Here is a 27,430-nt window from a genome sequence, read left to right as displayed (position 1 = left end):
ACACACCCCCCCCCCAACCCTAACACCCCCCCCCCCCAACCTCGACTCACAGTTTACTGAAACTAGAGCCGACAGCAGCAGAAGAAGTGGAGTGTTTTATTTCTCTCTAGTCGTGATCAGAGAAAGTTACTGAGGCCGATTCAGATTAGATAGATACACAAAGTTAAAAAAGATAAAATATAAAGATACATATAAATACAATCAAATAAGAAATAGAATATACAGTGTGTGTAATGGAGATGGAGAATGGAGGTAGTGCAGTTGAACACAATAGACAGTGAACACCAGTTGATGTGCATAATGTGAGGATAACTGATGTCAGCCAAACAGAAAGATTAATGGAGGAAGAGCCGGCGGAGCTGCAGCCAGAGGATCAGTTCAGTGGGAGGCGAGAGAGCAAGAGTGGGGGGCTATTTATAAAACAACCTCCCGCCACTCTTTCCCTCCGCCTGCAGACAGAGCCGGCACACAACCAAGGCCACTGGACCCCAGCTACCGGACCCCCAGTACCAGACCATCAGACGCCGGCACTCTTTCCCTCCGCCTGCAGACAGAGCCGGAAAACGACCCTGGCCACCGGACCCCCAGTACCAGATCCCCACCCTGATCCTGACTGTCGGACCTGAGTGCCTGACCCCGACCGCCAGATCCCCGCTGCCGGACCCCTACTATCAGACCCTCAACCAATGGAGCCCACATCCCGGCTACCAGACCCCAACCACCGGACCCCTACTACAGGACCCTGACCACTGGACCCCCACTACCAGACCCCGACCACCGGACCCCTACTACCGGACCCCAACCACTGGACCCCGCACCCCGGCTACCAGACACCTACAACCAGACCTCGACTGTCGGACATGAGTTCCTGACCCCGACCACTGGACCCCAGCTACTGGACTTCGACTAAACGACCACGCTCGCATAACATCCTGCAGCACTGTGCAGGTCAGCGTCTGCAGCTGCGGTGACCGACTGCACGACTCAAACACGGCAAAACCAACCAACCCTGAAGCAGCTGAATGACCATTTCCTACCTGTGAAGAGAACGAGTCAAACAACCGTCCTATCAGCACTCGCTCACAGAGAGAGAGAGAGAGAGAGAGAGAGAGGGAGAGAGAAAACAAAAACACCACTTCCTCTTAACACTCGACACACAGCCTCTCACTAGGCCGCTCTCACACAGCTGACAAACCAGGAAGATCTGCATGCAAACCTTTCCAAAACATCGGCTGCACAGCTTCCATCAGGGCTTTCACTTCTTTCCACGGCTGTCGGGAGACTGGTTAGTGTTCCAGCTCCACTGTGATCTTCTTATAATTAATGTGGTTATTAAAATTAACACATTTACTGAAATAAATAACACAATAAATGAATATCAACAGTGTGGTTCATTAATTTAGACCAAATGCTGGCTATTAATAAATACACCTGTTGAGGCGACTCAATTCTTCTCATATCTCCAACCTGCTGTAAATATGACTGCAGGTTTGATTCCAGACAGATGTGCAAAACCTGTTTCTTGTTTATAAGTTTTATTCAAAAGCTTAAATGTAAAGTTAATCATTGTATACATGAATGATCATAATCCTTATATTATGCCTAATAAATATTACATAAGCAGTTAAACAGTATCTGCAGGTGCTCTGGTGAAGCGTGAAGTTAGAAATAAAAGCCTCAGCTGATCGTGGAACAAACCATCATCAGTGAGGAGCAACCCGACACCAGGTTCTGACCCGAGTGGAAAAAACACTGAACACAAAGAAAGAAACTGGTCTGAAGGTGCAGATCAGACAATCCTGTGGGCAGCACGGGACTCGTTTGATAAAAAGACTTAAACACACAGACGGAACAGATATTTCTCTAATTAGGTGAAACAGGGAGCTCGTTAGATCATATTTGTAAGATAGGAGTTACAAAAGGAACAAAACAGAAAGCTGCAGTTCCTTGCTCAACTGCTAGGTGGAGCTAAGGAGCTTACACACCGCTAAAGATGCTCATTAAAGCAAACTTTGTACTCAGCTCAGTACAGTGAGTATCATCAGAAAACTAACCGGATACCCCTCTCAAAAGAGTGCATCACTCAGCCCAGTACAGTGAGTATCATCAGAACACTAACCGGATACCCCTCTCAAAAGAGCGATTCACTCAGCTCAGTACAGTGAGTATCATCAGAACATTAACCAGATACCCCTCTCAAAAGAGTGCATCACTCAGCTCAGTACAGTGAGTATCCTAAACGCCAGCTAACCGCTTCTCCTAATGCAATGTTTCTGGATCTCAACATGCTCACAGGAGAGCACTAACTCCATATTCTGTTGCGATTTTGTTTGGTTGCTAACAGAAACCTGTTCTGGCTAAAACTCGACACTGAGAGATTGGGACATAAGGGCCATCCTACCTACCCAGAGTGCTCTTGGATGTTCAGACACATATGGTTGTGGCATTACCAAGGATAGAATTAGCATGAAGAAAACCCTCCCAGCAGGATCAAACAGATGCGTATGAATGTTGCTATAAATGATACGCATGTGAGGATAGTGCAATTAATTTTATTTTTTATCAATAAACACAGTTTTTGCTTCTTCATTGGTCCTTTTTCAATCATAGAAATGTTATCTGCACATTTAAAGTGCATTTATATCCCGTTATAGAGAGAGTAGAGAGCTGGAGGGCATGACAGAAATAATCACTGACTATTCGGGAACAAATAATCATCAGACTAGTCAAAATAATCATTATCTGCAGTTCATACAGAGCTCGTGTGAAAAAAGAGATCTCTTAAAAATGATGAGTTTCTTTGATTTTATCAAATTAAAAACCTCTGGAATATAATCAAGAGGAAGATGGATGATCACAAACCATCAAACCACCAAACTGAACTGCTTGAATTTTTACACCAGGAGTAAAGCAGCATAAAGTTATCCAAAAGCAGTGTGTAAGACTGGTGGAGGAGAACATGATGACAAGATACATAAAAACTAAACTGTGATTAAAAACCAACAAGGGTTATTCCACTAAATATTGATTATTTCTGAACTCTTAAAACTTTATGAATATGAACTTGTTTTCTTTGCATTATTTGAGGTCTGAAAGCTCTGCATCTTTTTAGTTATTTCAGTCATTTCTCATTTTCTGTAAATAAATGCTCTAAATGAGAATATTTTTATTTGGAATTTGGGAGAAATGTTGTCTGTAGTTTATAGAATAAAACAACAATGTTCATTTTACTCAAATATAAACCTATAAATAGTAAAATCAGAGAAACTGATTCAGATACTGAAGTGCGACCTTCATTTTTTATATATATTGTAAATGATGCTGGTTGAATGTGTGCAGGAGGCTTTAGTTTAGCTGGCTGTACAATATTCAGTGTTGATGTTTTAAATGCTGCACAGTGCTCTAAAACATCGTCTTTATCTCCAAAATTCATACTGAAACAACCAGCTCACAGTGAAACACCCATAATTCACCATTCAGGCGTTTGTATGCAGCGAGCGCTCGGAGGCCGTCGCTCTGTTATGCAGGAGCTGAAGAATCTGAGGTGTGGGCGGCTGTGATCAGACTGGTGGCCTTCACGCTGAAGCTGCAGATACACTGTGGCTGAAACAGGAAGTATCAGACAGAGTTCAGAGCTGCAGCTCAGTGTTTAACAGGTAGAACTCATCAGATCTACAGCAGCGCACTGTAAACTCTACACAACTCTACACAACTCTACACACTAACTACAGCCAGAAACACAACCTGCAGCCGGACCTGCTGCAAATATCACAGCTCTCTACCCAACACTTCCTCCCCACAACCACACACACACACACACACCCACAATGTTCAACCAGTGCCTGCTCTACAACCAGCGTTCATAACCTTTATATACACTTATACAGGTCCTTCTCAAAAAATGTGCATATTGTGATAAAGTTCATTCTTTTCCATAACGAAATGATAAAAATTAAACTTTAATATGTTTTAGATTCATTGCACACCAACTGAAATATTTCAGGTCTTTTATTGTTTTACTACTGATGATTTTGGCATACAGCTCATGAAAACCCAAAATTTCCTATCTGACAAATTAGCATATCATGGAAAAGATGCAAAAGATTCCTGAGGCTTTTAAAAACTCCCAGCCTGGTTCATTACTCAAAACCGCAATCATGGGTAAGACTGCCGACCTGACTGCTGTCCAGAAGGCCGTCACTGACACCCTCAAGCAAGAGGGTAAGACCCAGAAAGAGATTTCTGAACGAATAGTCTGTTCCCAGAGTGCTGAATCAAGGCACCTCAGTGGGAAGTCTGTAGGAAGGAAAAAGTGTGGCAGGAAACGCTGCAGAACGAGAGGAGGTGACCGGACCCTGAGGAAGATTGTGGAGAAGGGCCGATTCCAGACCTCAGGGGATCTGTGGAAGCAGTGGACTGAGTCTGGAGTAGAAACATCCAGAGCCACCGTGCACAGGCGTGTGCAGGAAATGGGCTACAGGTGCCGCATTCCCCAGGTCAAGACACTTGAACCAGAAACAGCGGCAGAATTTCCTGACCTGGGCTACAGAGAAGCAGCACAGGACTGTTGATCAATGGTTATTCAGAAATCCAGGTGCCAGAGTCTGGAGGAAGACTGGGGAGAAGGAAATACCAAAATGCCTGAAGCCCAGTGTCAAGTACCCACAGTCAGAGATGGTCTGGGGAGCCATGTCAGCTGCTGGTGTTGGTCCACTGTGTTTTATCAAGGGCAGGGTCAATGCAGCTAGCTATCAGGAGATTTTGGAGCACTTCATGCTTCCATCTGCTGAAAAGCTTTATGGAGATGAAGATTTCATTTTTCAGCAGGACCTGGCACCTGCTCACATTGCTAAAACCACTGGTAAATGGTTTACTGACCATGGTATTACTGTGCTCAACTGGCCTGCCAACTCTCCTGACCTGAACCCCATAGAGAATCTGTGGAATATTGTGAAGAGAAAGTTGAGAGACGCGAGACCAACACTCTGGATGAGCTTAAGCTATCGAAGCATCCTGAGCCTCTATAACACCTCAGCAGTGCCACAGGCTGATTGCCTCCATGCCACGCCGCAGTGAAGCAGTCATTTCTGCAAAAGGATTCCTCACCAAGTATTGAGCGCATAACTGAACATGATTATTTGAAGGTTGACTTTTTTTGTATAAAAACACTTTACTTTTATTGATCGGATGAAATATGCTAATTTTTTTAGATTTTTGTTTTTTCTTTACTTTTTTGCCAAAATCATCAATATTAAAACAATAAAAGGCTTGAACTACTTCAGTTGTGTGTAATGAATCTAAAATATATGAAAGTCTAATGTTTATCAGTACATTACAGAAAATAATAAACTATCACAAAATGCTAATTTTTTGTGAAGAACCTGTACATAAACAGTGAAGTGATCTATCAGATTATGAAGGAACACATAAAGAATTATGTAGTAACTTACTCATACTCTGTGAAGTATTTAGATACTCTTATCTGAGGAGCTGTTTGTTAACTTGTGGTTTCTGAGGCTGAAAACTCTGATAAACTCATCCTGTACAACAGAGGAAACTCCTGCTCTTCTATCCTTTCCTGGGGCAGTCCTGATGAGTGCCAGTTCCATCATTATATAGTTTTCTTTTTGGATTGACTGACCTTCATTTTTTCTTTATTTAGTTGAGTAGTTGCTGCTTCTCATAACCTGGATTCGAACATTACTCAAATATTCACTATTCACTGTATACCTGTAACTCTACCTCTTCACTACTTTACTTTAACTGATGCTCTCAAACACTTTAAGAGACAAGAAATTCAAGTAATTAACTCTTGATGAGTTCAGCACAGCTGTTAACTGAAAGCCTGAATTCCAGGAGACTCTACCTCATAAACCTGACTGAGAAAATCCAGCAGAGATGTTCAAAACTCATCATCTAAACAAGAGGAGATACTTTGAGGAATTTACAATATAAAACATATTCTGGTTTGTTTAACACTTTTTTTGTTTAATAATAAATCCATATGTTTTTATTCATAGTTTGGATGATTTTAGTCCAAGCTTTTGATTGAAGTATGATTGAGATCATATCAGGACCCCAGGTGAGGAACTCATGCTGTAGAAGATTAAGATGAAGAAGCCCGATAGATCTGGACCTGCGTCCTTATACCTGTCGATCAGACACACATTAAACAGGAAGTTTGTTTAATCCTGTGTTTTCATAATCCCCCAGACGCTCCAAACTAATCACCTCTTCTCAACCCCTGAATTACCTTCTCATAATGAACGAGGGACTCATCCAATCACAACCTGTGATGTGATTCATTACATAACGACAACAAGCTTGCTCCATGCAGCATGAACGGGGCAGTTTCACATTTATATGAGATATGGTTTATATGACAACAAAACCTAAACATAACCACATAAAGAAGCATCTCAGACTGAGATCAGACTGATTCTCAAATCAGATCTGCTGTGTTCAGCACTTTTTACACTGTTATTAACATGTGATCAGAAGGGACATCACAATGTTGTGGTATCTGTAGTATGGGTTGGTATGGTATCTGTGTGTCTCACCAGTGATCTACTACAATAGCATTACTATCACGCTATCACATTATTATCACATTTTAAATCACATCCAGTCAGTGTTTACAGGGGGAAAAACTCCCCCCAAACCCCGAGCTCACACGCTCACGAGTGATTTACTACAGTGACAGTACCCAGAATTTCCCTCTGGCATCAATCAATCAATCAATCAATCAATCAATCAATCAATCAATCAATCTATCTATCTATCTATCTATCTATCTATCTATCTATCTATCTATCTATCTATCTATCTATCTATCTATCACATCCTGTCAGTGTTTACAGGGGCAATATGAGCCCCCAACCCCCCCCCCCCCCCCCCCCCCCTGTGTTCATCCTTCAATCACACTCTCACCAGTGATCTACTACAATAGCATTACTATCACGCTATCACATTATTATCACATTTTAAATCACATCCAGGCAGTGTTTACAGGGGGAAAAACTCCCCCCAAACCCCGAGCTCACATGCTCACGAGTGATTTACTACAGTGACAGAACTATGATATTACATTATCACACTATAATAACAGTATAATGACACTATAATCACAGTATAATCACATGTAGAGGCTGTGATGAGCAGGAGCTGGGGGGTTGAGTCTGACCTACTAACTCTCTCCAGCCCTGAACTCAACATGGCCTTTCAAAAACAAACCGTAACCTAACCCTACTGCACTGCGCCAACGCCCACGCCACCCCGGCCTCTGATTGGCCAGCTGCGGGGCTGTGGACCGCCTCCTCCGAGACGCGATTGGGCGACCTGAATGTCAATCACGCAGAATCTCGCCTATTTATCCAGCCCCACTCATGCTCGGTTGAGACGGCGAGCAACAAACAACAATACTGAAGGCCTTCCCACGTTACGTAAATAAATAAGGCGAATAAATTCAGTTTAATTCGGTTTAAAGTCGAAAAATACTCAGATCAAGGCGGAGCCGCCGCGGATTTACCCGATTAGAGCTGAAGAGAGTTGAGTTTATCGCAGCGCGAGGAGAACAGCAGCAAAAACACCGAAAAACACGTTAAAATACAGATAAACACAAAGATAAGAAGCGAAAAACAACAGATATTAAGTAAATATCACTTAATACCGGTATAAACACTGCAGTAAAGCAGCAGAATCAGGAGTATTAGCGGAACTCTGGGGCTGAGGGCTGCTGAAGGGGGGCGTGTACCCGGACTGCTCTGCTCTATACCTCAATTCATATATAATATTATTATTACAGCCTGGATACACGTGTTTTATTCATTTAACCCATATATAATCATAAATATAACTTACATAATAATACCAACATATCAAAGATCTCTAAACAACACATATAAACACACGATGCTATAATGATCATTTCTGAAGCTAACGTTTCAGAGCTCTCAATAAAACAGTAAAACAACAACAATAAAATCAACAATAGCAATCTAAGCACCTGTAATATATTCCCTATAACTGCATTAATAACTGCAACATCATACTACACAACACAGCGAATTAAATCCGGCTAACATGTGAGCTAAAATTGGGTTAGTTATCTGGTTTGTTGTGTAAAATCACAGCTTTGTGAACCGATTAATCCACATGAATTATCTAACCTCACCCAACCTGCTGTTTATCTCAGTCCTCAACATTAAGGCTAAGTGATTAATCTTGGCAACACAATAAACACATAAACACAACAAACCTTCTAGAACAACAGCTCAGTGCTGGTCAGTGTGAGACTCCAGACAGAAAAAGAAAACAAAAAGTAAAACGGTTCAACGCTAATTCAACGTAATTATAGTTTTACTATAAGTAGCTATTGCTTGTATTAAACTTTATCTACTGAGCTACATTAAGCTAAGTAACTAGATTATATATATATATCTATTCTAATGCATAAGCATAAGCTTGATCTGTGCTGCTCTTGCTTCCCAAACCTTCAAATGAACGTTAAATCAATGTCAGAATTTCAACACTAATCACTAACTGACAGGCAGTGATTATATAATGTTAAATGTTAGAAAAATGATATTTAAAGTGTGTATTTCCTCATTATAAACAGTGTAGAAGACTATGGAGCTGAAGAAGCAGGAGTGTTTATTAGTGGATGCTGTTTGCTATGAGGGACTGATAAACTCCGCGCTGGGGTTAGTTTTAGCGTTAGAAACACTCAGTTCTGCTGGGGTTAGTTTTAGCGTTAGAAACACTCAGTTCTGTTCACACTACACTGCAGAACCGAATCAGGAGGAGCTGAAGTTAATGTGCTGGATCACTATGGCCTCTCTCACTCTCTTACACTCTCTCTCTCACTATCACCCTCTCTCTCCGTTAGCTTTAGCCTCAGAGCTAACTGGGGTTTTTACACATTTCACTCCCAGAACTCGACGCTCCGGCGGTCCCGCCGCCTCCAGGCCGCGCACCCACCTGCAGCTGTGTCCCGGGGGCGGGCGGCTCGCGCCTCTCTCCGCCGTGGCTCCTCTCTACCGTAACTTAAAGCGCATTCCCGCGGATCCGCGCGCTGCTCCTCTCCGTTTGTTTTGTTTATCTTCTTCCTGACGGGGTTCCTGGAAAGCGCGTGACTTGTGGACACGTGGTTCCGGGCTCGGCCAATCAGAGCGCGCCTTCATATCTAACCCAAAACAAGACATTCTCATTAAATAATAATAATAATAATTCCTATGAAATTTATTTAAAAATTAAAAATCAATTTCTACACAGCTGCTTAATAATGCAATCAAAAGTACTTCTGAATGGTAGAATTTTACAGTACCAGTGAAAAGTTTGGACACTTCTCTTCATATTCAATGTTTTCTTTCTTTTTATTTATTTATTTATTTATGTATCCATTATCTATCTATGTGGAATTGCCGGGAGATTCATGGAATTGATTAGTTCATCTGAATAACTGTTTTAATGTGATTTTAAAATGCTATTATGGAGATTGTAGATATTTATATACAGAAGCTGCAGAGTGAATCTCAGTAAATGAAAATGTGTTTCTGTCATAAACCTGTAAGAACTCTGATATAAAACAGTGATATATAACATATATCAGATTTCTCTTTGAGTTCAGATCTGCAGACTCTTGGTATTTTAATCTCAGTGTCTTCATGAGGGAGAGTCACCTGGAATAGTTTTCTCAGAGTCTTGAAGGAAGGAGTTTCTGGAGGTGCTGAACAATAGCTGCTGCTTTTCCTTCACGCTGTGAAGCTCCAGCTCCTCCCAATTAAATCACCTCAAATCACCATCTCAGTTCATCAGCTTTAGATCAGGTCATAAATAGTTTATCCTTCTCCTACTGCAGAATTTCACACTGAGTCACAGTTATTAAAGCACTGATTGGTCGATTATCATGACTGGATAAAACACTGTTCACTGTTTTTCATCAGCTTTTCATTTTTTAATTACTTCATTATTAGAGGTTTCTCTAGTAACTCTTCCCAGTTTTTAAAAGTTTTTGAAATTCTGTAGTGTGATCTGTAGATACACAATACATAGATAAACAATATTCCAGGTACTATTAAATAATTTAATGATTAATAAATAATACACATCAATTACATCCGTGTCAGATTCTTTTTACTTAGAAACAAACAAACAAAATACTCAGGAAATCAGTAAATCAGTAAACGTGGAACAGGTTAGTAGTTATTAATTAGTATTAATTGTTCAGTTATCTGCTCGTGCTGATCGTGTTAGAATTGAGTCCATAAAGCAGAAATATTATAATAAAAACATAAGAAATAAACCCACTTGCCTCCTGATGGTTTTTTAAACAATAAACAAAGTGTGCCAACAGTGTTAGAACTGAACACAGGGTTCATACACTTTTTAACCAATACAGTTCATACATTTTCCATGACTTTTTCAGGCCTTTAAGGGAAATTAAATGGACAATAAAAACAAAAATTAACTAAAACTATAATTGAAATTGATTATAGTAGGTCTAAAATGAATCAGACGCACAATCTTTAATAATAAAATGTGAGTCAGATACTGAGAGTTGCATTTTTTTGCAAGTTAAATTACTGAATTAACTCTGTGCTGATTGATGTATTTGTAGCTCAAAATAGCTTTTCTCCATCGATAAACGGAAACACAAAGATTTGTAGAGCAAATTTTTGTGATTTTTTCCAAAACTTATCCAGGCCTAGAAATTACTATATTTCTTTACTATTTTTAAATTCCATGACTTTTCCAGGTTTTTCATGATCATATGAACCCTGTACACAGTGCAAATAACTCAAACCTCCAGAGTTACAAAACTCCACATAACGTATAATAAAAGTCTCTCTGTGTAGTCTTGGGTAATTGACGATGCACCGAGCGCTGGGTACATCCCGTCTCCTCCACCAAATAAAAGCATCTATTATTCCCCAGACTGAAACAAAACTTAATCATGTTCTGAATGAGTCTCTGTCCTGCTGGAGTTCTGATTAATACTGCGGATCCTCCAGAACCGGAGGTTTAAAGCACATCAGGCTCTACAGAACCGCTGATCCGGCTCTCAGTACATTCAGTACTCAACCTGAAATCATCTAAAAACAAACACAAGAGCAGGAGCTTTAAAACGGAGGTTTATCTTCAGTGCTGGTGAATCAGGTTCTGTAAGGAACACTTGGTGAGTTAGTGGGTGAGGAGGCCCGGTCCGGATCAGAACCCGATTAGGACCAGTGGAAGTGGAGGTACCATATAGTGTCGTTACTCAGCGCCGGTCCGAACAGAGGATTCAGCTGAGCCAGAATCGCTATTAACCAGCTGCAGAGAAACAGAACAGTGAGGGTTAAACTCAATAAGCTCTAAATCTCGCGCTCACTTTTCTGCCAAACGCTGCATTTTTACAGATTCCACTTTCACCCAAACACACTGTGTTCACTATTACACACCACTGCACTAATAATCACCACCTTTATGGGTTTCAGTCCACACTATAAACATAAACTATAAACCCAGACGCTGTTTGAACTCAAATGATTTAAGTCTGTTTTACATAAAATTGGATATTTCTAAACAACACTCAACTATTTTGAGTTAGTTGAACATTTGTGAGCACATTTACTGAACTATTCAAACTGAGATCTTTGAGTTGAACCAACTTATAATAACGAGTTATAACTTATAATGAGTTTAGTCTGTATTGCCATTAGCAGCTTCTTTTGTATTGGCTTCTGTCACAATCTATTTGCATACTGGGTGTGTCCAACAGTTTCTGACAGACACTCACCATCAGTGTGTAGTGATTCCCCCTGGGCTACCTTACAAATAAATCAACTTCCCCTTTAGTTGTAATAACTTGATGTTCTAAGTTTTTACCTCAGCAGTGCTATTCTAATCATACATTTACCCCAGCAGTGCTATTCTAATCATACATTTACCTCAGCAAGGCTATTCTAATCATACATTTACCTCAGCAGTGCTATTCTAATCATACATTTACCTCAGCAGTGCTGTTCGTATCATATATTTACCTCAGCAGTGTTATTCTAATCATACATTTACCTCAGCAGTGCTATTCTAATCATACATTTACCTCAGCAGTGCTATTTTAGTCACAGAGGTAGTGAAGTGACTTAACTGATAGTGAGCGTGATGAGATGCTGAGTGCTTTATTTGGTGTGATTTACTGAATGTAAGTAGAGAGTAAAAATGAACTTAAACCTGCCGTATGACGGCTCTCCCTGCACATAACAATGTTATAAAAAATCCTAACATTAGAGGAAAAACTGTATCATGACATTATTTGTCCTTTTTAATTATACCAGAATTTCAGTAGGGGAATGTTTGGATATTTTGATATAACTCTATTATAGTTATAACTGTATTCTGTAAACTCTGTTCTGATAGGTGTGTGTTGGGTTTGATCTGTTGTAAACAGTGAGGTGAGGTCTGGTTTAGACAGAGCGGAGTGCAGATCTCTGATGGTGGTTCCAGTGGTTCTGAACGGGTTGCTACGTAAACAGATCCACAAACAGCAGAACTGGACGGAGTGCTGCTGTTTGTTTCTGCTGCTTCCTGGATTTAGCCATGAGAGACAGACAGGCGGTGTGTCTGTCTGCACGCTGTCACCAGCTCACACTGGACTGTGGTAGATCAGAGTGTTAGACAGCTCAGTGAGGCGTTAGTTTAACAGCTGAGTATGGAGCTAGAGTAGGGATTGGCCTGTATATACCAGAGGGGGCGTGGCTAAAAGAGAAAATATTAATGTATGCAAATATAAAATGAGAATGATATTTAAAACTTTTTGCATCACTGAAAACACAGTACTCAGACTGCAGTAAAAGTTAAAGTGCTCTATTAAAAATGTGTCTCGTCTCATTCTGAGAGTTTATTGGCTGCTTATAAAGCAAAAATCTGATTATTGTCTGACTGACATTAAATCATTATCTGATTACACAAGTTCAGGTTAACATATCGATCAGATTACTGATAGTGCTCTGAAGTGAAGTGCATGTAAACACTACTTTTTACGTTTTAAAGCTCGATTTCTAAAAAATTAAAATGTGTAAATAACTCCCTGTATAATTAGCATACCTACCCACAGCCCTGTTAATTATACTCAGTATTAACTACAGTAATTGTAGAGTATAGATGTGTGTATTTGGATGCAGTCAGATAAAATTAGAGATTAAATTACTTACAACACGTAGCAGCTGATGGCAGTTAACACCAGCATGGTGACGATCAGACTGCAGGAGAAACACAGAGAACAGAGTTATAAATATTATAAATAAACCAACATTATAAATCTGATATTATAATTCTCTACTGGAATTCTGATCAGTAAAACTCCAGTTTCTGATCATAATATTCTTATTTCTTGTGAAAACCTGAGTTGTATTTACAGATTAGAGAGAGCAAAATTCCATATAAATACATGGGAACATGTGACTAGTCACAATTACATTAACAATACAGTACAATACAGTGCTGGTCATGTGACTAGTCACAGTTCTACACTACAGTAGTATAGTTGTGTAGTACAGTTCTTTAGTTGTGTAGTTCTACAGCAGGGGTCACCAAACTTTTTGAACCTGAGAGCTACTTCTTGGGTACCAATTAATGCGAAGGGCTACCAGTTTGATACACACTCGTGAAATTACAAATTTTCTCAATTTACCTTTAATTATATGTTATTATTAATAATTAATGACATTCATCTATGTGAAGACACAGATATCAATAGGCAACACTATTATTATAAATCTCTGCAAGTGTTTACATTTTATATTATATTTTAATATAATATTACATATTATATTACATTATATTGTATAATAATATATAAACTATAGGCTATCTCTAAGCTAATATTAATGTAATATAATCTAAAATTACATCAATGCAACTGTGATTTAAAAAAAAAAGAATAGCAACAAAAATGCTATTTTTAGACCAGGCCTGCGGGCTACTCATAAGGTCCTTGCGGGCTACCTGGTGCCCGCGGGCACCATGTTGGTGACCCCTGTTACAGTATAGTTGTGTAGTACAGTTCTTTAGTTGTGTAGTTCTACAGTATAGTTGTGTAGTTGTATGGTACAGTACTATAGCAGTATAGTATAGTTATAGTAAAGTATAGTTTTAGTGTAGTATGGTACTACAGTAGTAAAGTATAGTTATAGTATAGTATAGTGCAGTGTAGTATAATTTTGTAGTTGTATAGTTGTGTAGTATAGTATTATAGTTGTGTGATGTGTATCAGTACAGTTCTATAGTTGTGTAGTTGTATAGTTATAGGCATAGTTATAGTATAGTATAGTTACAGTATAGAGTATAGTATAGAGTATAGCACAGTATAGTTATAGGTATAGTATAGTTATAGTATATAGTATGGTATAGACTCTATACCATACTATATACTATAACTATACTATACCTATAACTATACTGTGCTATACTCTATACTATACTCTATACCATACTATATACTATAACTATACTATACCTATAACTATACTGTGCTATACTCTATACTATACTCTATACCATACTATATACTATAACTATACTATACCTATAACTATACTGTGCTATACTCTATACTATACTCTATACTATAGAGTATAGTATAGAGTATAGCACAGTATAGTTATAGGTATAGTATAGTTATAGTATATAGTATAGTATAGAGTATAGTAGAGTATAATAAGGAGGGTACCCGCGGTTCGGTCCTTTAGGGATGAAGAGCGGAATCACGGCTCCGATAAAGATCCAGAACAGAGTCCCGACCGCCACCGATATACCGAAACTGTGTTCCGCCATTATTATATAAAAATTATTATAAACTTTATTAAATATAAACTATTTATTAATCTCTAAACTCCGGACTCTCCGCACAGCAGGAAGAGAAATCACGTGCTCATATGACGTCACGCCTCATTCAGAGCCCCTCCCAAAGTTTTACATTTTTACCCCAAAAATCACTTTTAATTTTTAATAAATAGATAAACAAATATAAACAAACACCTCATTACTACTATTATTGTTATTAATAACTAATGTTAAATGTTGTAGTGTTATATTATTTGTACACAATTTAATAATATTTTGGTAGCATTATTGTCCTTTACCACTCTATCATTATCTCATCATTAAAAAGTGTTTTGCTAAAATTCTTTTTTGGTAGAGAAAAATTATATTAAAACTTATTTGTTGAAACATCATCATATCTTTATTATAAATGTAGTATTTGTGTGTTATAAACATTACTAGAGATTTACTAAATATATATTGAATGATTGAGTTTTATGTTTTGATTCAAATTAAATTTTGTCTTTGAAGTAAAAAAAAATCATTCTAATTTATACAAGAGAAACATGGAAACGTTTTTTTTTTTTTTCAAAATAAGTATATGTTTTAAAGTCAAGTAAGGGTTAAATTTGTTGACATGCTAATGCTCCGAGTGGTTTACAGGACTAGAAGTTGCAGTCACTATCCATCAGCAGCCGGAGTCTGAGTGGTAGTGGAGAAACAGCATGACCTACTGTACTCTCTTTCTCTCTCAGACTCCGGCTGCTGATGGAGAAACAGCATGACCTACCTTCACAGCGTCAACCAGCAGCTCAGTTTCCTCTGCTGAGAAGAGTTTGTTGAACACGTCCAGGTAGCTGCACCGTTACAATAGCAATCCACCAAAGTCAGAGCTCACCTGATCAACACTTAAAGGGAATTGCTTTCCATTTCGAGACACGAGAGGTGTACTTTTCCCGTTGTTATGATAGCAAAGACACACTGACGCCCCTAAATCAAGCTGCACAGAGCACGATTATTGACTAGCCTCGGATTTTGCTCAGCTCTATAACACAGTCATAAAGAGCATAAATATCAAAAAACGATTGTGTGGCACTAGAAGCTTTTTTTTTGTTGGTACAGTGATATATAGTGATATACACATATCAATTAGCAAAGAAATATATAAAGAAACATAATCACACATTAAACAGACAGGATATCAGTAGATAAATGTATCACACAGCAGCATTTAACATAAACAAGCAGCTTTTATTCAGTAACACAATAAAACTGAGGCTCAGTAAAAACACGCCGAGTCTCAGCTGCCAAAAACTCACACAAAGACTTTCCTGTTAAACACACTTTCCTTAAACCGGATTCAGCCTCGGAATGACTGGAATTTATACCAGAATATTCTGTGCAGCGTTCAGCAAGATAAACCGAATTATGTAGATTTTTATCCTTGGTGTGAAGTTAAGTTAAGATGCCAAATTCTGTTTTTATTTTAAGAGACTGCTAGAACATCATGAACAATTCACTGCTGTAGTGAAAAATCACACAGCTCATCTTCACACTGTTAATACTTCAGCAGTAATACACTCGAGGTTCCCGCTATAATGTGTAATATTGGCACTGCTGTGTTTCAGTTGTAGATCAGCAGTATTACAAGTTATGGCACGAATCTCAAGTGTATTATTGTGATTATATCACAGTTCCATTACCACTGTTTCTTGAAAGATATAAAGAATTAAAGAGGAGGAGAAAATAGGATCTGTTTGGTTATAAAAACTCCACCAGTTAAAATAGTTCCATAGCTGCTCTGTTTGTAGCTGCGCTGTTTGGTTTGTAAGCGCTGCATTGTTGCTAGGTTACCTGTATGTGGTGGAGTAATACATGGAGAGCTTTGGTTACAGTGCATTACCGGCTGATAACGGTACACATAGAGCGCCTCTAAGCCAATCACATTGCAGGGTCAGAACTAAGTGTGGTATAATTTTAAATATATAATAACATGATCCTCCCCCCGCAGGAACATTCTTTGTTTTCTGATGAGAAGGAAAGTGTGGTAGCTAGGGGTGGGACAATATATCAATATAGAGATATTGTATTATTTTGGTTTGGAATTCGTTATCGATGCATGCCATCAAATCAATTATGGATATTATTATTAAAACATAGGCACTCTAAACTTCCTAAGCCCCTCCCAGACTTTTATACTTATTTATTTCTATCTTATATTTTGCTGTTTTAAGCAATTTAATCTAATGAAAGAGTCCTCTTGTATTGGCAGATACAGTATTTGTTTGTTTTAAAAGCTTCATTACTTGACAAAATTAAATTATTAAAGCAAAATTGGGTGACGGTGGGGGGCGGTGACGGGGGGGACGGTGAGGGGGGGACGGTGAGGGGGGGGACAGTGACGGGGGGATGGTGACGGGGGGGCGGTGACGGGGGGGACGGTGACGGGGGGATGGTGACGGGGGGCGGTGACGGGGAGGCGGTGACGGGGGGACGGTGACAGGGGGATGGTGACGGGGGGGCGGTGAGGGGGGGTACGGTGACGGGGGGGCGGTGACGGGGGGGCGGTGACGGGGGGGCGGTCACAGTTCAGTCTTGATCTTGATCATGAGGTCCTTCTGGTCGATCATCTCCAGCTGCCTGGTCCAGCGGTGGTAGGCGAGCAGCGCGATGTTCTTGGCGGCGACGGAGCTCATCTCCATGGCGCTGCCGGCCCACTCGATGCCGTTGAGGTAGTACAGGCTGTGGTGCAGGACGACGGCGGGCAGGTCCTGGGTGCTGCTGTAGTGCGGGTACGCCTGCCAGTCCGTCTCCTGCACCGAGTAGTAGGACTTGAACAGGGTCTTCAGCTGGTTCTTCTCCAGGGGCTTCGGGGAGAAGACCTTGTAGACGCCGGCCTCCTGCGGCTGCTTGCGGCGGAAGCCGGCGGTGATGTTGACGGGGCAGGCGCTGGCGACGCTGTTGAAGAAGAGCTCGGGCGCGTCGGTGGTCAGAACGCTGGTGAACGGGAACAGCTTGGGGTCGGAGAAGCCGAAGTAGCTGCAGTTCAGGTATCCGTGGACGATGGAGGCCACGGTCTGGTGGTAGAAACCCGGCATCTCCGGGAGCCGAGGCTCGAAGCCTCTGAAGGAGATCCCGGCGTCGACGCTCTGCTGGAGAGGCGTAGCGATCACCACGATGTCGTACGTCTCCGAAACGTTCTCCGTCTGAGTGCTGTAGCTCAGCTCATACTGCTGAGATTCACCTGGAACAAACATAAAAAACACATATATATAAAAATAATAATTATTATTAAAAAACAGAATCTCTAAAACAGCAACTTTACAGGAGAGAAATATAAAAAAACGTCTTAACTTTTAATGTAATGGAAGTTTTGTTTTGTTTTGTTTGTTTGTTTGTGTTTTGTTCCATTTCAGCAACAAATTGGTTATTTTATGGCATTCGATGATATTCATGACTCGAGCATCACAGACTTAAATCAGTTTCTTCATATAAAGGACTTTAGGAAAATTAAGTATTTTAGCTGGAATCTTTTATATTTGTGTGTAACAGAAGTCAATATAAAAAACTGTTGATTTTTTACGTCTTTTGAGAAGTTCTATTGGTCCATTCAGCAAGTAAGATTGACGCAGTGTAAGAGAAGCTGATAGAAAAACACATAAATCACACAGTCTAACAGCAATTAAACCAAATACTACAGATTTCTACAAACTTTTATACACTTTTCCGAAAGTAGTGAAATTCTCTCATTACTCTGGGATTCAGCTAACAGTTATAATTTAGGAAATCCTAAATAAAGATCAAACAGCAGAAAAAAGTTATAAATATTCTGCATATGAGGAATCGGCCTCACTGCTCCGGTACTTTTAGAGGGAAATGTACTGATCACATGCTGGAATCACTAAATCACTTTAAACTATTATCTTTATTATTACCTCCTTCAGTCGCCCTGGAGCTGTTTTAATTTAGCTTTCCTTCCCTTTATTATTTTATCTTCTCTTACCTTTTTATTTTATTTCTACTGTTTCTCTGCTTTATAATCGTAGTGTTATGTTTAGCTACTTATTTTGTGTCTCCTACTATTTTTTATTATGTTTATTTAAATGTTTCTATTCATTCATTTCTTAAAATGTTCGCCAACCTATTTATTCTGATTTTTTTTATTCTTCTTAATTAAATGTTAATTTTGTTTTTATGCTTTTGCCATCTATATTTTACTGTTTATGAAGCTCCTTATTTCAGCTAAACCTGATTAAACAGTTAATTTTAATTTAATTTTATGTTTTCAGTTTCTTTAAGTAGTAAAAGTTTGGGTGAAAATGTAAGATTTTTTTTTTTTTTTTTTTTTTTTTGCAGAATTGAATTGAACTAAAACTATAATTTAAAAATAATGAAATCTATTAAAGATGGTTTATAGAGTAGCAGGTGTTGCGAATGTAATCAGTACCTGTTGTCTGCAGGGAGATGGTGTTGACCTGTGCTCGGATCAGGTTGGCCTTGGCGAGTTTCAGGAGTCCCGAACAAACCAGCTTATTTCCTCCTTCCACCGCCCACAGGTTCGACTGAGCTCCGGCCAGAGACACCGCTCCTGTTCCACATCCACCACAACCCAGACACAACTCACTCTTTACACACTCTTTACTCGCTACTACCTCCTCTAAATTAATAAAGAACCAGGAGCCTCACGTACTGAGACCTGTGTGAATTTCCTACTAAAATGTTTCGTACGCAAAAAAAAAAATCTGGATTTATTAAACCGTGTGTAGACAGAATCACACGTACTTTCTCTTAGTGCATCACAATCAACTCAAAATTAAATCACATCACACCAGCCATGACTCCTCCCTCAATTACACAGAGTATAATGTTATAATAATAATAATAATAATAATAATAATAAGTCATTTTATAATCACCCAGCGCAACATTTTATACATGTTTATATAATCTAGGCTAAGTGGAAACACATTGAACGATTATTTCTGTAAGACAATGAAACTGTCAGAATAATTTACTTTATTTTACCCAATAACGGCTTGTTACTACAATGTGTGAATAAATGATATCTTAATAGTTGTAATTTCAATGCATCGCCTCTTAAGTTCTGCCAAATGACAAAAACACATTAGAAACACACATACAAAAAACATACATATGGAATGAAGAATTTACAGAGATTTGGGAGATTTTTCCAAATTATCTAGAAAAGCGGGAGCTTGCTGACTTTGATGACTTGTAACTGAATGACTGGTACTTAACTTGATATGATACAAATATACAGCTCTGTAAAAAAATAAGAGAGCACTTAAAAATGATGAGTTTCTTTAATTTTAGCAAATTAAAAACCTCTGGAATATAATCAAGAGGAAGATGGATGATCACAAACCATCAAACCACCAAACTGAACTGCTTGAATTTTTACACCAGGAGTAAAGCAGCATAAAGTTATCCAAAAGCAGTGTGTAAGACTGGTGGAGGAGAACATGATGCCAAGATGCATGAAAAAAACTGTGATTAAAAACCAACCAGGGTTATTCCACCAAATATTGATTATTTCTGAACTCTTAAAACTTTATGAATATGAACTTGTTTTCTTTGCATTATTTGAGGTCTGAAAGTTCTGCATCTTTTTTGTTATTTCAGTCATTTCTCATTTTCTGTAAATAAATGCTCTAAATGAGAATATTTTTATTTGGAATTTGGGAGAAATGTTGTCTGTAGTTTATAGAATAAAACAACAATGTTCATTTTACTCAAACATAAACCTATAAATAGTAAAATCAGAGAAACTGATTCAGAAACTGAAGTGCTCTCTTTTTATTTTTTGCAGAGCTGTATATAGCCTGCTAACTGAAGAAGCCAAACATGGACATGGCTGCAGTGCAACAATTCTACAATGAGAGAAGTAAGAACATTTTATACCCTTATTATATATATATATTTTTTTTTTCTTCCTGTTTGTGTGTGATGTTGGAAACTGTATTTTTTTATTTTTATAAAATACTGATAACAAATTATGAAATCACAAGAAAAAAGGAATTATATGGATTAATCTAAAACACACCCACCGACGAACGCTGGGATACTGATGTTCTGGCCGTAGTTGACCCGCATGATCGGAACGATGACCTCGTCGATGAAGCGCTGAGACACGCCCAGTTCCAGCAGAGACTCGGAGAGAGAGCGCCGGGTCATATTCAGAAACCCAGAACCGCCCAGAGACTGCAGCAACTCCTCCACCGAACTGAAGGCGTAACCGTGAGCCTGGTACTTATAGATCCTACACACACACACTTTCAGATTAACAAACACATTTTAATACATCTGAGTAAATATAAAAAGCAGTTTTTAAATGATAATTTTATTCATAAATAGAAAAAATCAGAGACTGTAGAAAAGATGGACGCCGTGTCTCCGTTCCCATTCATCCAATGAAAATGAAGCTAAAATCTTCCTTCATGTTGTTGATCCTGAAACCCGAGTCTGTGGAGAGACCGCCTACTCATTTAAATAACCCCGCCCCTGAGGGCTGCCTCCACAGAGCTCACACAGTCATTGGTCCCACCCCGGCTAGGTGTAACCCCGCCCTTTTACAATAACCACACCTTTTTTAAATAGAGCTGAATAACATTTTAAAACCGAATTCTGTGGGGATATAAAAAATTAACAATATGAGCAGAGGTTACACTAAAGCTGCTGCATTTAAATAATGGAGGTAGTATTACAGTATATTAGAAAAAAACGTGATTGAAAGTTGTTCTGTTTTAGTTTTGAATCCTATGGGGATGGGTGGGGTTACACAGCTTTCTGCAACCGAACAGCAGGGGGCGCCCGACCTGTGGTGGCTTCACTTTAGAGAGACAATGCTCTGTCCAGCTATACACAGTCTATGGTTTAAACACTATCCAGACCTGTGTGAAAAAGTATTTACACCCCCTAAAATCGTATAACTTGGTTGTGCTCTTTTCTCTTGGCGGCAACAGCTGTAATCACTCTTTACTGATAACTGATGACGAGTCAGTTTCTCATCTCTGTGGAGGAATTTAGTTCCGTTCTTTATTACAGAATTATTTTAATTCAGACTCATTGGAGGATTTTCCAGCATAAATGTATAAAACTGCTTAAGATCATCCACAGCTAATCTCAATCAGACTTTAACTAGACCCTCCAAAACCTTTATTTACTTATTTATTTTTTATCCATTCAGAGACAGTGAACTTGTTGTTTGTGTGCTTTGGGTCATTGTCCTGCTGCAGAACCCAAGTACTCCTGAGCTTGGAGTCAGTAAGGAACAGATGGACAGATTCTGATTCTCCTTCAGGATTTTCTGATAAACAGCAGAATTCCTGCTTCCACCTATTGCAGCAAGTTTTACCCAGCAGCTCCAGACCATCATAACGCTACCACCACCATGTTTTACATTTTACAGTTAGTATTATGTTCTTTTTCTAAAATCATGTGTTTTATAGTTTTACGCCAGATTTAGCTCAAATTCTTGAAGATCATTACAATGTTTGTTGGTGAATTTGTGTTCTTTTTGGTCAGCAGTGCGTTACAAGCAGAACTTTTTTTTTTTTAATTATATAGTTAATAAATAAATTAGATTTTTTTCTTACTAAATTAAGCAACATGATTTACTTAATGAGAAAATTTGCAGGTTTTTTCCTCCTCCAGATGTGAGGGAGTTGTTCCTCCGCGCTGGAAGTTCTGTATTATATGTTCAGTGTTTTGTCTGATTCTTCGTTCTGTAAAGCTGCTTTGTAACATCAGGTGTAAAAAGCACTATATAAATACATTTTATTTTATTTATTTGATTTGGTTAACTCACTCTGCACTGAAATTGATGTTCTGGTTTTTTATTTTTTATTTTAGTTATTTTCCAGCCTCTCCTCACCTCATGAACTTCTCCATGATCTCCTCCACCCACATCTGCAGACGGATGAAGCTGATGCCGTAACGCCACCACAGCCGGAAGAGATCCAGCAGGTACCAGTCCGTCTCCTCCAGGATGAACTCCTTCCCGTTAAACACCGCCGTCTTCGCCGCCACACTCTTACGATATTTCAGACCTGCGGAACACCAGCACAAGGGAGATTTATATATATTTACACATACAGGGTTCATACACTTTTTATCTATTTACGGGATTTTTTCATGACTTTTCAGGCCTTCGCATATATATATATATATACACACATATATATATATTTTATTATCCTGCTGCCCAAGCTAAAGCCAAGCTAAAGATAATGAAGTTTGGTTACAGCTGAAACAAAAGCCATCTTACTTAAAATATAAAAAATATCTTTAAACTTTATGGGTTCTGGAAATATTTATGTAATATTTTACATGTTTAATTATATAAGATTTCAGGAAAGTTTGTGTGCCACTATAAATAAAATTATTGGTATATAATGTGTTTTCTTTTTGTTTTGTTTTTTACTCCTGTGAGGTCAGGGTGTTTCTCACTTATCTTTACCCCTGTGTTAATGTGATGAGATAATAAATCCCACATTAAAAGCAGAGCTGGAAATGCTGAGGAGGAGGAAGAGTATGAACAGACCGAGCTGCTTGACGAAGTCCTGCATGTGGAGGTTGAGGGAGTGAATGATGGATCCTCCGGACTCGTAGTCCTGATGGTTGACTGTAACCGTCGCCAGCTGGCCTCCCACCGCTCGCCTCTCAAACACATCGATACGAACCTCCGGCCCAAAGTGCTGCCGCAGGAAATGCGCCGTCGCCGTTCCCCCGATTCCAGCGCCAACTATAGCTAAACACCAACGCGCAAAAAAACAACCAGGGGTCAAATCAGCTAGCTTTGCTGAGGTAAATGTATGATTAGAATAGCACTGCTGATGTAAATGGTAAATGTATGATTAGAATAGCACTGCTGAGGTAAACATATGATTAGAAAAGCACTGCTGAAGTAAATGTACAAGTGGAATAGCACTGCTGAGGTAAATGTATGATTAAAAAAGCACAGCTGAGGTAAATATATGATTAGAATAGCACTGCTGAGGTAAATGTTTAATTAGAATAGCAATGCTGAGGTATATTTGTTGGGGTTTTGTATTTTTTGTTCATACTGGTGCATGTCAAGAATAAAAGTGGAGGAGAGGATTTGTGTGATTAGGGATTATTTTAGTAATAATTGGACCGAAGCAGGAATAAAAACTGCAATAAAATCCGAGCTAAAGAACCATGACGTAATCTATCAGTGATTGGCCGGTGTTCTGTCGATTTGTGCGACCTGGTCAAACCGCGCTACCAAATTAGACCATGCTCTGGTAAAAGTATCGGTGTGATATCTGAATATCTTAAATATCTAAAGTTAATACAGGTGATCAGAAACATTTTTATAAGTATTCGTTTTATTTTTATATTTATTTCATTACTAGGAAAAACATAAAAATAGTAAAAATAAGAATTAACGCATGCGCAGAGCCGCTATGTAGCACATATAGATGGGTAGTTTAATTCAGAGGGTCCGAATCTCCCAGAATAATCCGGGTCGGAGGATTTACCGATCCGGGAGGGCGGCGCTCCGTCCAGCGGGCCGAACCCCGAATCTGCGCGGGTTCCGTCCAGCAGCACCGCGGCCAGCAGGCCGAACCCGAACCGGATCCACAGCGGCGGAACCGCGGCGCGGGGGGAGCGGGGCTCCATCACTCAGCGGCTCCGGTCCTCTTCCTGACCCAGAACCGAAACATCGGAACCGGGGCGGCTCTGGTTCTAATTTCTGCTGAATCAAACACTAACGCTGCGCACGCGCCTCCCGCCACCAGCCCACCATCCGGCAACAGCACCACCTGACCCGCCACCGGCTCTCCACCAATCACATCACAGAACAGTCGAGGCAGGTTTACCGCCAGCCAATAGGGAGGCGAGTCCGGTGTATCTGTAACTGTAACAATACAAAAGCGGCACCATATTAATAGATGTGGGTAATCCAGGTCCGAAAATAAAAATCCATCCCAGGATTTTGTACAAACTGCCTGGGAGGTTCTGCTGCAGCTCAGCTCACCCAGCTCGGTCGGTACAAAATCCTGGGATGGATTTTAATCTTCTGGACCTGGATTACCCACCTCTACATATTAGAGCATGTTCCCATTAGAAATCCCAGTAGATGTAGGTTAGTATATTTGAAGGGCATAATTCACTGTATCATGGTAAATTTGTGGCAATGAGAGGTCAATACAAACTGATTTTGTCCTATAATTATTTAAGATAATAATTATTGTATTTATTATTATTAATTTCCACTTCATCAGAGAATTACCTCACCGCTAGAGGGAGCCCGCGAGTGAGCCCTTAATCAATCGAAATGAATAGACCTGCTAAAAACTATATTAAATTAAATATATTAAATATCTACTGAACCAGGGTATTCCTTTAATTTCAGAAAGTAGAATGATGTAGTTTACTAAAAAAAAAGAAAAATTACCTGCATATTTCAGTTTTCTACAGTAAGCAGGTTTTATTCAGTAAAGGTGATAGTGTTACTGCTACTGTGTGCTGATTGGTTGTCTTTTTTTGTTACTTTATTTCAAAGTAATGAAAAGTTACAGATAACATATTACAAAGAACACCGTACAGGGGAAGAGTGGGAAGCAGCCTTGGCAGCCTTTTTATAGGATATTGATCAGGGAGTCCGACAGTCATTTTAAATCTATGAGGAAAAGTCTAATGTTGGGTTTACTGGAGGAAATTCTGGCCTTGTATAGATAGAATTTTCCACGGCCATTAGTTTAACAGTGTCATCATTAATGGAAGCTCCTGTATTGGTCAAAAGAAATGATATAGTTGCTAATATAGTCTCTAGTGTTGAAGTCACTGCACACAGAAAACGCATGACGAGCAGGAAAAATGTAATCCAAACAACAAAAAATACAGCGAGCGACTAATATTAAAGATCACTGAATCCCTGAGCTGTAAACACTCCCCTACACTCTTCTAGAGATAACTGGAGTAAGACCAGAATCAGAGCTTTATTCTGAAGCTGAGAAACAGAGATATGTTTACAGATTATATATCTAGAGACATACTTGGCCAGTCCATCACCTTTATGTTCAGCTTTCTCTCCAAATCAGGTCAAATCTTAGAGGTGTGTTTGGGGTTCCACATCATGACCATGAAGCTACCACCACATGCTTGACTGTGGCATGAGCCACACATGCTGGACACCATCTGAGCCAGACAAGTTTCTGTTGGTCTCGTCAGACAGACTACAGGACATGGTTCCAGTAATGCATGTTCTTGGACTGCTTGTCCTCAGTAAACTGTTTCAGGCTTTCTTGTTGACCAGCTTCAGAAGAGGCTACTTCTAGGACAGTTTTATGCAGTTGATGCAGTGCTCCTGCACATCACCGAGGGGAGCCGTATTTCAGCACAACACCTCTTATTTCAGCTCTTCTTTTACTAAAGCTGGATTATTTAAACCTTCTGGAATTGATCTGAACCAAGTCAGACCCGTTAAACAGTGTTTCACACTTTAAACAAACCGGGCGATGGATCAGGAGATCCAGGCCGAGAACTCGGATCACGTTCTACACCTGACTGGAGGAGGTAACGTAGGGCTGATTCTCTGAGCCGTAATTGATGGGACCCAGGTAATGGTTCTGACCCAGTTCTGCACTGAGCTTTAACCGTGAGAGTATCCATGTTCTCTAAAGGTGGGGGAGATTTACATGAACATGGTTGCCAAGCAACAAGGGAGCGGAGCCATGGTGACACTGCAAGAAGAAAGGTTACAAGACACCACACCAACCCCCCCCCCCCACACACACACCATCACCCCCCCCCTTAGGATGGCACTGTATGGAGGTGTCGGGCAGCATTGCCACACCAGGTCTTCATCACCTCAACGTTTCCAGCAGCATTAACCCTTTAATCACCAGATAAAAGCCTGTTTATTCAGTAGTGTCATTACCTGCTGATACCTGATATACCGCCTTTTTATCTGATGCATATTTATATATAGTTATAATAACCTACATTCCAGATAAAACATTAAACACTCCTTAAATTCAGTGTTTTTACATTATTTTAAAATGTTCTGTACTGTAGATTATTACTAAATTATTACTAATCCAAACTATGAAGAGAAATGTGGAATTACGACTGAGCGATTACACACCAAGACCTGGAGTCTGAAGAGGTTCTGTGGTTCTGTGGTTCTGGTACTGATGCCTCACAAAGGATGAGGTTCTGGGATTTAGAGCTGAAATACGCTTTACCACAAGGTGGCGTCATAATATCAATCACTGCAGTCTCTGATTGGCTGTGAGTGTGTGCACACTAAACAACAGAATATGATATAAGTACTTTCATCTACTTAAATGTATAATATTGGTCTTTACAGGGTCAGATGTTCCTCTGAAGTATAAACAGCAGGAAGAACAGATTTATATCATATAATCAGCTAAAAGGTGAATTTAGTATTCTGTATCACTGCACTTATAAACTATATATATTTATATATTTTTTTTATTAAAAAATATATATATATATTATTTATTTATTAGAAAGCCAGACAATTTTGGATCATCAAGTTCTTGATACATATTCAGTTGATGATAATCTTTATAATCTTTAAAATATTTACTGCTACAAAAAAAACTCTTTCACT

The 27,430-nt window shown here is 39.3% G+C and overlaps 3 protein-coding genes across 3 annotated transcripts in view; all 3 read right to left on the bottom strand.

The window, feature by feature from the left end:
• The window catches only part of crebrf (creb3 regulatory factor), a 30,459-nt gene extending 21,327 nt beyond the window's left edge, over nucleotides 1-9,132 (bottom strand). Inside the window, exon 1 of the mRNA XM_022667897.2 lies at nucleotides 8,980-9,132. The gene's annotated coding sequence lies outside the window, so the exon portion shown is untranslated. The remainder of the gene's footprint in view (nucleotides 1-8,979) is intronic.
• A 985-nt stretch (nucleotides 9,133-10,117) lies between these two features.
• On the bottom strand, nucleotides 10,118-17,171 carry LOC111191859 (V-type proton ATPase subunit e 1). The gene is made up of 3 exons (XM_022667900.2): nucleotides 14,711-17,171; nucleotides 13,194-13,241; nucleotides 10,118-11,313 (listed from the first exon to the last, which is right to left on the bottom strand). Exons 1-3 carry the CDS (start codon nucleotides 14,812-14,814, stop codon nucleotides 11,220-11,222), a joined length of 246 nt encoding a protein of 81 aa, XP_022523621.1. The 5' UTR covers nucleotides 14,815-17,171; the 3' UTR covers nucleotides 10,118-11,219.
• A 169-nt stretch (nucleotides 17,172-17,340) lies between these two features.
• LOC103021813 (prenylcysteine oxidase-like) lies at nucleotides 17,341-24,626 on the bottom strand. The gene is made up of 6 exons (XM_022667898.2): nucleotides 24,327-24,626; nucleotides 23,366-23,572; nucleotides 22,697-22,871; nucleotides 20,871-21,082; nucleotides 19,250-19,390; nucleotides 17,341-18,046 (listed from the first exon to the last, which is right to left on the bottom strand). The coding sequence occupies exons 1-6, from the start codon at nucleotides 24,466-24,468 to the stop codon at nucleotides 17,385-17,387; spliced, it is 1,539 nt and encodes a 512-aa protein (XP_022523619.1). The 5' UTR covers nucleotides 24,469-24,626; the 3' UTR covers nucleotides 17,341-17,384.
• Nucleotides 24,627-27,430: the final 2,804 nt, after the last annotated feature.

Source organism: Astyanax mexicanus, chromosome 17 (genome assembly GCF_023375975.1).
Source record: "Astyanax mexicanus isolate ESR-SI-001 chromosome 17, AstMex3_surface, whole genome shotgun sequence".
NCBI lineage: Eukaryota > Metazoa > Chordata > Actinopteri > Characiformes > Acestrorhamphidae > Astyanax > Astyanax mexicanus.
This window is presented reverse-complemented; position numbering and strand designations above follow the sequence as displayed.